The sequence below is a fragment of the Mus caroli genome, chromosome 7 (assembly GCF_900094665.2).
Source record: "Mus caroli chromosome 7, CAROLI_EIJ_v1.1, whole genome shotgun sequence".
Taxonomy (NCBI): Eukaryota; Metazoa; Chordata; class Mammalia; order Rodentia; family Muridae; genus Mus; species Mus caroli.
In genome coordinates, this window is record NC_034576.1 from 46,895,262 (window position 1) to 46,905,716 (window position 10,455).

The window sequence follows — 10,455 nt, forward strand, 5'->3', positions numbered from 1 at the left end:
GCTATGTAGCCCAGGCTAGCCTGGAACTCAGCATCCTCCTACCTCTGAGTTGATTTTCAATAGTAGGATACAGTGGTATACTCCATCATCCAGGCAGACACAGGAGAATCAAGAGTGCGGCTACATAGGAAGTTCCAGAGCAGCCTGCCTGAACTACAGGACACCCTGCCTCACTCCTTTCTCCTCACAGGATAGAATTGCTGTCCAGACCTCAGTGTGGAGATGGTCTGACGGACCTTTGGTGTTGGGTGACAGGAATGGGGTGCCTGAGTGTGAGAAGCTGACTGATCAGGTCTGGCCAGGGAGTTTGGGATGGAGCCTGCTCAGGTGGTAGTGCGGGCTGTGGTTAAGGTGAGGACAACTGGGAAGTCAAGTTGGGGTGAAAGGGGTGCCCCACCCCCCACTCCACCCATGCCCCGCAGAAAAGCACAGTGGATACTGCACCCAACTCACATCTTTATTACCAGGTGGGTGTGGGAATCCCCGATACCCCTGTCTGTGCCAGCCAAGCCCTGGGAACAACACCTTCCATCCTGAGGGAGACCAGCTCCCTGCTGAGGGGTTCACAAGTTGGTGGAGGATGTAGGGATATTGGGATCCACAGTCTTACAGGAGAGAAAGTTGTATCTATAATCCGATTTCTCCCCCCTGAACTGGCGCTTGAAATGCTGTCCAACCCGGAACAGGGAGGCTACATCCAACAGGGCATTTTCAATGTGCTGCCCCAGCCGGTGCGAGTCCTGCAGAGAAGCAGATGAGGCACTAGGGGAGGCCTGGGAGACAAGTCTGAGGGAGGAGGTCCGGGAGACAAGTCTGAGGGAGGAGGCTACATCAGGGACCTCTGGGATCTGAAGGGCTCAATCCCAGAGTTTAGCGAGAGAGAAAGAAGGCACTTAAGTTCCTCTTACTGTTTCTGTGCTTGATTTCTTGCTGGAGATATGGAAGGTGATTGCGTTTTCCCCCATGAAGATGTAGGAGATACCATACCCATGGTCATGGGCCTGGAGCAGGGAGAGTGAAGCAAGCCAATAGCCCAGCCTACCCTCCACGCCCGCAGGGCAGGAGCCCCGCCCCGCCCCGCCCCCCATCCCCCAGCTGCCCAGAGGCTGGACCCAGTCCAGTCCACTCACAGGCCCAAATCCACCTCCAGAGGAAACGTAATCCGGATAATTGTGGACATCAATCAGGTGTGTCTGCTGCACAGGGACCTGGCTGGTGGACAGCAGCCATTGCTGCGACTGGACCTGAGGGTAGCCGGTGGTCAGACAGAAAAGAATTTCTTTCCTCCACTGCAAGCCTGACCTCCCTAGGCCAATTGCCCCCAAATCAGTGGCTTTCCTCTGACCACGCCCCTCCCCCCATGCCTTCTTTTCCACTCTGCTCTTTCTTCCTCTTTCCCCCTTTTTTCCGTTCCCCTTTTTTTTCTTTTTCTTTTTTTTTCTGAGATAGGGTCTCACTATGTAGCCCTGGCTGTCCAGGAACTCTCTGTAGACCAGGCTGGCCTTGAATTTAGAGATCTGTCTGCCTCTGTCTCCAGAGGGCTGGGATTAAAGTCATGGGCCACCACCATCACCCAGCCCTTTCTTTCTTTATGGTGCTGGGGACTGACCCCAGGACCTGTAGCATGCCGGGAAGGGGCTCTACCACTGAGCCAAGCCCTTAGCTCTTCAGTGGGGGATTCTGGACTGATGCTCTATGGCTAAATCCCACTCTCCCCTCTGCATCCCACCCCACGTGGCTGTCTCTACACGCTCGCTCTTCCACTCAGTTCTTCCAACACCACCCTCCTGGTTCTTAGCTTTTCCTTCCTCTGCCATTCCTTCTCCTCCTGAGCGTTTTCCTGACCTGGGTCAAGAAGGGTGACTGCATATGGAGGAGCCGGGACATGATGTACAGTGCGAAGAGGTGACGGTCAATCCCCTGCCCACTCATGGCCGCCTTCAGTAGAGCCTGGTGCTTGTCCACGGCCACTCGGAACAGGGCAAGGCACTGTTGGTCCTGGGTCCCCCGGGGCAGTCAAAGGCCATGGAAAGACAGGACGTGGGCTTACTTGGAGGGCCTGGATTATATCTGGTCTTGAGCCAACTTCCAAAACGCCTGCAAGGCTTGGATATCTATCTACCCCACTTGGCAGAGAGGAAACAGGTTCAGAGAGCAGAAGCAACTTGTCCAGGGTCACACAGCAAGGAATGATACATGCCTGACATTTGGACCTTTAGGTCCTCTGGGGAGTCACTGCATCTCACAGGTGAGGGAGCTGGGTTTGTGAACAGGGAGGTGGGGGAGTTGTTTAGAGCAGAGGCTATAAATTTGAGGTATGGTATAGACAGAGGTCATGGTCACACGGGGTCACAGTGGTTGAAGTGAGGAGAGCCAACAGAGTGGAAACCGTGCTCTCGTGCTCTCTGCAAAGTGTTCCCCAGCACTGTGTGTTATCCCCGCTAAAGCCCAGAACACACTCTCCTGGTCTGTGGATAATCCCTTACTTTGAACCCCCACGGTCAGAGCTGGTTGGCCCCTTGTTGTGGATGCCCCCCCATTCGAGATCCTGAGCACAGGTATCTCTGCAGACGCGATCACAGACGATGGAGGCCTCTGTGAGGCCCACACTCACTGTCTCCTTGTTGTCCATGGCTCTCACAAACTGGCAGGCTTCTCTGGTGCAAGACCTCACTGTCTCTGTCCTGCCTTCCAGGAACAGTCGGGTCATGGCTGACTCATAAGTCAGGCAGAATTGACCCCTGTCCTGAGGGAAAGGAGAAGAAGAACCTGTCAGCTAGCCTTGGGATGTCTCTGTAGTCCTGACCTCCAACCAACCTCTGCTTAATGCTATCTATGGAGAGGAAATCAAGACAACACAACAGACTCACAAAATGGCCAACCCCACAACAAGATGGCTGACCCACACCGGATGGATGAATGACCTGGAATAAGATGGCTGATTCACAACAAGATGGTCAACCTATGTTAAGACCACTGACCTACCAGGGTTGGTTGTCCATGCCTTTAGTCCTAGCACTTGGGAGGCAGAAGCAGGGTGGATCTCTTGTGAGTTTGAGGTTAGCCAGGGATACACAGTGAGACCCTGCACACCCCAACAGGCCCCCATGTATCCCCTAAAGACTGATCTAAAACACAATGAGTGACCCATAAAATGGATGAGCAGTTGACCCACAATGACAGGAGACCCCGAGGAGGTGGCTGGAGAGGCAGGTGTTGGAGGCTCTTGAGGGAGCAGGCACTGACCCGGAAGTGGGCCAGCTGCAGGACCAACTGGATGAAGCTGTCTGAAGAGACATGACAGCATTTGATGAAGCTCTTGCCGAAGTGGGAGAAGGGGAAGACGTGGCAGTCGATGTTGCCAGACAAGGTCTTGGCTCCCCTCAGGGCCAGCGAGATGGACGGCTGGATCTGCCAGAGAGGGAGGTGGGAAAAATGACTGGTGTTAACACGCAGGGCAGAGGCAGAGCTTAGGCATGGATCTGGAAGGGAAGGTGGAGATGCGGTTAGGTGGGGTGGGGCAGAAGGTGACGAAAGGGAGAGGTTAAGACAGGGCGTGGACAGCAGTGAGGGAGTGGGGTTCGACTCAGATGAAGGCAAGGACTGAGATGCAAGCAGGCTTGTAGAGAGGTTCGAAAGGACCAGGCTGAAGCTGGGTAGGGCTAGGGTTGTTGGGACCCACCTACCAGAGAGACAAAGTGCAGGGAATGGAGGTGAGAAAGAGACAGAGATAGAGGTGTTGGGGCTAGTCAGGGACTCTAGGCAGTGGGTATGGTTGGATGTGATCTGAAAGGTGGTACAGGCAGCGGGGGATGAATTCAGGGTGAAGGCGAGCCCAGCCTTACCTGCTCTGGAAGGTCCCACTGTAGGCGCTCGGGCTGTGGCAGGGTAGGGTCAGGGTGACCCTTGCAGTGGCCATCGGTGGCATAACCCAACTGGAAGCACTCTGTGGCCAGGGTGAACTGGGGACAAAAGTGTCATTTACTTCCCCTTCTGGGCCAAAGCCACTGCGGAGACAGCAGGGCCCAGTGTGGCTGAGCGTGAGTCCCCAGAACCCAATGTTGTGGGATGTTCCCACTGAGCAGGCAGGTGCACGCTGCTTAGCCTTCTGGGATCACATTTCTACCTCGCTCAGCTGCCCTGGAGCCCATTTTGGTTTCACTTTGAAACAGGGTCCGATGTGACCTAGGCTAGTCTGTTCTTTACTATGTAGTTGATGATGGCTCTGAACGCCTCATCTTCCCGCCTCCACGTCCTATGTGCTCCGATGACGGGCAGCAGCACCTTAGCCATCTTACCTGCTGCTGGGGAGACTGGAACCCAGGACTTCACAGGAAGTCCACCAGTTGAGCCCAAAGCCAGCTCTGTTTCCCTTTGCCACAGACTGGCTTGGTAGCCCAGGCTGGAGTCAAACGAAAAGCCTCCAGCTTCCCAAGTACTTGTATTACAGATGTGTGCTACACCGTTCTGGGTGTGTGCCAGTGAGAGTCCATGTCTATGTGCATGAGTGTACATGTGTGCTGCAGCCTCCTGTGTGTGTATGTGTGTGTGTGTCTGTCTTTCTTTGCATGTGCATGGGTGGGGAGGTGTAACAGGCTCTAGGTTCACTATCACTGTGCCTTCTTTCTGTGTGACTCTCAAAAGTCACTTTCCTGTCTCTAGAGCTGCAGTGACACACCCACCCCAGGCAGGTCATCGTGGCAAGCCCCATTCTCTGCTAGGTCCTTCTCTGTCTCTGAGTCTGTATGCCTCTATTCTAAGGTCCTTCAGGGTGGTGAGTCCTTGGACAGGGTCCCCAGACTTAGGAACGCACCTCCCACAAATGTCCTGAGACAGGGCAGTCGGCCCATGAGTGTTCCACGCTGAGGCCCAGCTTCCCATTGGAGAAGACGATGAGGGTGAAGGATTTGTCAAACCAGCTGCAGAAAGAGTTTGGATGGGTCACCGAAGCGCCAGGGAGGAGAATGTGAGCACCCGTGGGACTTCTGGTGTAGGGGTATGCTTCAGGGTGAGGAGGGGGCAGGAGAATCAGCGGAGGTGCCAGCCCAAGGGGCATCCGGGAGTGCTGCCAATCCCCAGAGGTGGTTTCAGACAGTCTCCACAGGGGTGTCAGATTTAGGGAATTGCTTTTTGGTTTTATTTTTCTAGGAAGTCAGCTCTGGAGGTGCTGGGGAGAGACCCTCAATCTTGGGTCTGTTGTTACGGTTAAATAATCCTCCATCACGAGACCACACTGCCTTAACTGACCACAGCTCAATGGAGGAGCTGATCATGAGCAGTGACTAGCAATAATCTACAAGTCCAAAGGCAGAGTAGAGTATCAGTTTACTAAACTGTGCTATGTTCAGGCTATAGAATACTGCTAAAACTGAATGAGGCACCTCTAGATTTCCTGACATAAAATGAGTATCAAGATATAAGTGGGCCGGGCGTGGTGGCGTACGCCTTTAATCCCAGCACTCGGGAGGCAGAGGCAGGCGGATTTCTGAGTTCGAGGCCAGCCTGGTCTACAGAGTGAGTTCCAGGACAGCCAGGGCTACACAGAGAAACCCTGTCTCGAAAAACCAAAAAAAAAAAAAAAAAGATATAAGTGGGGCTAGAGAGATGGCTCAGTGGTTAAGAGCACTGACTGCTCTTCCGACAGTCCTGAGTTCAATTCCCAGCAACCATATAGTGGCTCATGACCATCCATAATGAGATCTGACGGCTTCTACTGGTGTAGCTGAAGACAGCTACAGTGTACTTAGATATAATAATAAATAAATCTGTAAAAAAATATATATATAAGTGTTGCCGGGTAGTGGTGGCACATGCCTTTAATTCTAGCACTTGGGAGGCAGAGGCAGGTGGATTTCTGAGTTCGAGGCCAGCCTGGTCTACAGAGTGAGTTCCAGGACAGCCAGGGGTACACAGAGAAACCCTGTCTCGAAAAACCAAAATAAAATAAAATAAAATGAGTGTCTGGGGTCTTGAGGAGATCGGTTCTCTGGGCTAGAGGTCTCTTATTTCCACCAAACTGTTTGGGGGTTGTACGATATAAGTGACCCCTGAGTCTAGCTGCTGAGGCATGGGGTCTGGCTGCCCCCTGTGGAGAAGCCCTAGGTCTCCATAAGTGTGTAGGTGGTATTGTAGGGGGTAGACTCACCGGTCATGGCCTCGGCCAGCCAGCAGAGTGTGGGCATAAGCGTCCAGGGAAGCTGCGGGGTCCTCTCTGGTCAGTCCCGCGGGCTCAGAATCGAGGGACACAAAGAAGGCAGCCCCTTCCACAGCCTCCAGGGCGGTGGCTGCGTGGGTCTTCACTGACTCCCGCACCTGAGCCCACATGCTCCTGTCCGAGTGGGATGGGCCTGAGCCCAGCTGGCCCTCTACCCTGCCCAGCCTGTTCCCTGGAGCCCAGCCTGCCCCCTGCAACCGCAGCCTACTGGTTCTCACCTGGGAGCAGCAGTCAGAGCAGCTAGGTGTTCCTCAAGGGGACAGGCTGGGGAGGGGTCATCCAGGATGTCCTGGAACTGCTGTTCCAGGGCCCGTGGGGAAAGCAGGCCATTGGGAGAGTGAGTCCCTACACGGAAGAATCTGCCCCGGTGGAAGACAGCCACGTGTCGGCTGTCTTGAAGGTGACGAAGGTAGTCTGGAGGGACACGGGAGGAAGACGAAGGTGGGAAGAGGTCACATTTTAAGAACCACCCCACTTACTAATCATGCCTTGGGCTATGTTTTTATGATTTTTGACAGCTGTATAGTAGTCCATAGCCTGAGCATAGCTCAGGACAGTTTCGATTGTGCTATATATCTAACAGAGGATGACTTTGAACTCTTGTTCCTCATGCCTCTACTTTCCCGGTGCTGGGTGACAGGTGTAAGCCACCACACCCCATTTATAACAGAGGGCCTCCTGCATGTTAGGCAAGAGGCCTGCTCAGGGCCAGAGAGGTAGCTCAGTGGTTAGGTGTTTCCCTGAGGACCCGGATGGCCGCTCAGAACCATGTGTAACTCCTGTCCCAGATCTGACGCAGTCTCGACAGGTACTGCATGCACACGTGGTACACAGACACATATGCATGCAGAGTGCTCGTACACATAAAATAAAATATAATTAAAGAAAAAGATGTCCAGGGCTGCAGGGATGGCTCAGAGGTTAACAGCGCTGTTGCTCTGAAAGAGGATCTGCGTTCAATTACTGGCACCCACGTGGCCTCCCCACAGCCAGCTCTAACTTCAGTTCCGAGGGATCTGACACAGTCGTCAGTGCTCCAGGGGGCACCAGACACACAGGTGGTGCACATGAATGCACACAGGCAAAACTCTCATACCTGGCAGGGCAGTGGTGGCGCACGCCTTTAATCCCAGCACTTGAGAGGCAGAGGCAGGCGGATTTCTGAGTTCGAGGCCAGAGTGAGTTCCAGGGCAGCCGGGGCTATAAAGAGAAACCCTGTCTTGAAACAAACAAACAAACAAAAGATTTGATGCCCTCTTCTGGTGTGTCTGAAGACAGCTACCGTATACTCATAAAAGGAGAGACTTCCACCTTAAGCTACCTCTCCTTTTACACCACCTCAGGGACCAACGTTACTCCATCTCACTGCGGAGGAAGCCAAGGCCCACAGGGGACATAGGAAGCAAGACAATTGGGAGAAACGCCCACGCAGGCCGGCTAGAGTCCTACTCTTAGCCTCTGCCCCTGTTGCAGACAGGGACAAGGACTGAGCAGGGGGGTTGTCCTCACCTTTTTCCACCCCTGGAATCCGTGTAGTGTTGAACATCCTCTCATACTGGGCAGAGCACAAGGGTCGCATCCCCATCAACAATGTCTGCAGGAGGCCAAGGGCTCCTGAGCCAGGCTTGGCCCTCTGTGGTTCCCTGCGCCTCCAGCCCCAATCCATAGGACCTTCCTTACCGGTGAGATCTCCTGCCGGTTCAGAAGGTGGCGATACAGGAGCAGGGTATGCACAGCATTGCCCGCTCGGGCTGCCTGCAGCGGTGTGGGGGTGACGTACAGAAAATCCTGCTTGGTGGCAAAGGGAGGGGACACAAAATACACTGAGGCCATGCTTGTTCTTGATAGGAGCCCCAGACAGAGCTCTGCACTTAGGTCATGGGCCACCAAGGCCACGAAGGCCCCTGCCACCCGCTGCCTGCCTCTCCCTCTCCCTCCTCACCATCATGTAGTAGGTGCTATTAATCAGTGAGCCTCGAGAGCGCAGGTACACAAACTCTTCCCACCAGTCGCTGACCTGGGAGGAGAATGGGAGATGCTCAGCTGGGGTGGCTGAGACCCCCAGGGAGTGGGATGGTGTGACCAGGGAGCCCACAGGCTTTCCTGTGTCACATGGGCAGAAAGAATCTCGGGGGCAGGGGGGAATTGGTTATGGTTAACGACCAGCAATATAAGTCTGCAGATGAAGGATTAGTTCATTAAAACCTGCTACCCCCAATCCCAGCACTTGGGAGGCAGAGGCAGGCAGAATTCTGGGTTCGAGGCCAGCCTGGTCTACAGAGTGAGTTCCAGGACAGCCAGGGCTACACAGAGAAACCCTGTCTCGAAAAAAAAAAAAATCAGAAAAAAAAAAAAACAAACAAACCAAAAAATCCAAACCCTGCTACCCCCAAGTTATGGAATATTATGTAATCATTAACTTGAGTGAAGGTACCAGGGTGGTTCACACTTCTAATCTCATTGCTAGGGAGGTAGAGAAAGAATTGCTGGAAAAAAAATTGCTGGGGCCTGCTGTCCAGATACCTTAGCCCAATCAGCAGACCCCCCCAGTCCCCCATGGAGAGACCCCCGGTTTCAAAAAACAAGATGGAGCTGGGGATATGTCTCAGGAGTTAAGAGCACTTGGTGTGCTTGTAGAGAGAGGGCCTGGGTTTGGTTCCCAACACCCATATGGCAGCTCACAACTGCATATAACTCCAGCTCCAGGGGACCAAATCCCCCACCCTTTTCGGACCTCCGTGGGTAATGCACGTATGTAACACATCCACACGTGCAAACATGCAAACACTCATACACATAAAGTAAAAACAAGGAAACAAAATCTTCCAACAAACCAACCACAACTGTATGGTGCCCCCGAGGGATGACAGCTGAGGTGGACCTCTGGACTGCACACTCGTGCACACATGCACACACACACAAAGTGGTAAACCACACCTTGAGCAACACAGAATGAGCATCAGCATCTACTTGGTGGAGCGTGTGCCTGCCACATGCTGGGTGTGGTGCTGCCTCCAACTGAGCCCCACCCCAAGTCCTCTTGCACATACTTAAAAAAAAAAAATCAGATTTCTTTATGTGCTTGGGTGTTTTCCAGGCATCTATGTCTGTGTACCACCAGCACCCTGAGGTCAGAAGAAGGAATCAGATCCTTTGGAACTGGAACTGCGGAGCCTTCTGAGCCACCATGTGGGTATTGGAAGTCGAACCCAGTTAGGTCCCTTGTAAGAGCGACATGTGCTCTTGACTACTGAGCCATCTCTCTAGTCCTTGTATATACTTTTTCTTCTTTCTTTTTTCTTTCTTTCTTTTTTTTTTTTTCAGAGCTGAGGACCGAACCCAGGGCCTTGTACTTGCTAGGCAAGCGCTGCTCTACCACTGAGCTAAATCCCCAACGCCCCCTGTATATACTTTTAAAGAGCAGAATCTGACCTAAGAGCATGAAGAAAGAAAGAATAAAAGTAGACCATTAGGGCTGGAGAGATGGCTCAGTGGTTAAGAGCACTGACTGCTCTTCCAGAGGTCCTGAGTTCAATCCCAGCAACCACATGGTGGCTCACAACCACCTGTAATGAGAACTGCTGATCTCTTCTGGTGTGTCACAGCTACAGTGTACTTACATATAATAAATAAGTAAATCTTAAAAAAAAAAAAGTAGACCACTAAGGTCTGGCTTTTTCCAGCTCCTGCAGACACTTAAACATTAATTGCTAACCCCACTACCCCCGGGGTGCCCCGCTCCAGACCCTCTTTCCTTCTCTTGCCTCTCTGTCTTCCTAGTGTCCAGATTAAAAACGTGAGCCACCAGCTCCAGGCAAGCCCAATGCTTAATTAACTTAAACCTGTGTTAGTTCTCCCTCTCCAACCTCCAACCTCCAGGTCTTCCTTCCAACACACCCTTTCCAGGTCCCTAGTACATTCCTGAGAAAACCTATCACTCTCGGCTTCCCATCCTTGCACTCCTTGTTCTGGCCAAAGTGAAGCCCCTTTCCATACTCGTTTAACATTGGCCTCTTTCACTTCTCCTAAGTCCTGCTAACAACTGGACTGTTCGGTTCGCTGTCAGGCTCTCTGTCCACCTCTGAGATAAGTATAGCTTCATCTTTCTTCTTCCTCACCTCTCAGATGCCGTTGCCTGTTACCTGTCTCCAGTTTCCTACATTAGCCATGGCTGGCATTCTTGATTCGTGTGACTCATTCCGTGCCTCAGTTTCTTTTTTTTTTTTTTTAAAGATTTATTT

General features: G+C 52.7%; 1 protein-coding gene across 4 annotated transcripts in view; it reads right to left on the reverse strand.

Moving 5' to 3' along the window:
* Positions 1-436: 436 nt before the first annotated feature.
* Cpt1c (carnitine palmitoyltransferase 1C) overlaps positions 437-10,455 on the reverse strand; it is a 15,393-nt gene continuing 5,374 nt past the window's right edge. For 3 of the 4 annotated variants that reach the window (XM_021166900.2, XM_029480174.1, XM_021166901.2), the window contains 13 exons: positions 8,157-8,231; positions 7,895-8,005; positions 7,724-7,808; positions 6,433-6,628; positions 6,146-6,328; positions 4,814-4,919; positions 3,846-3,962; positions 3,247-3,411; positions 2,615-2,746; positions 1,846-1,998; positions 1,131-1,244; positions 909-1,001; positions 445-740 (listed from right to left, as the gene is read on the reverse strand). In XM_021166900.2, coding sequence (XP_021022559.1) covers positions 564-740; positions 909-1,001; positions 1,131-1,244; positions 1,846-1,998; positions 2,615-2,746; positions 3,247-3,411; positions 3,846-3,962; positions 4,814-4,919; positions 6,146-6,328; positions 6,433-6,628; positions 7,724-7,808; positions 7,895-8,005; positions 8,157-8,231 — 1,707 coding nt within the window. In that variant the 3' untranslated portion in view covers positions 445-563. Of the gene's footprint in view, positions 741-908; positions 1,002-1,130; positions 1,245-1,845; positions 1,999-2,614; positions 2,747-3,246; positions 3,412-3,845; positions 3,963-4,813; positions 4,920-6,145; positions 6,329-6,432; positions 6,629-7,723; positions 7,809-7,894; positions 8,006-8,156; positions 8,232-10,455 lie in introns of all 4 variants that reach the window. The other variant, XM_021166902.1, reaches the window with a different exon arrangement.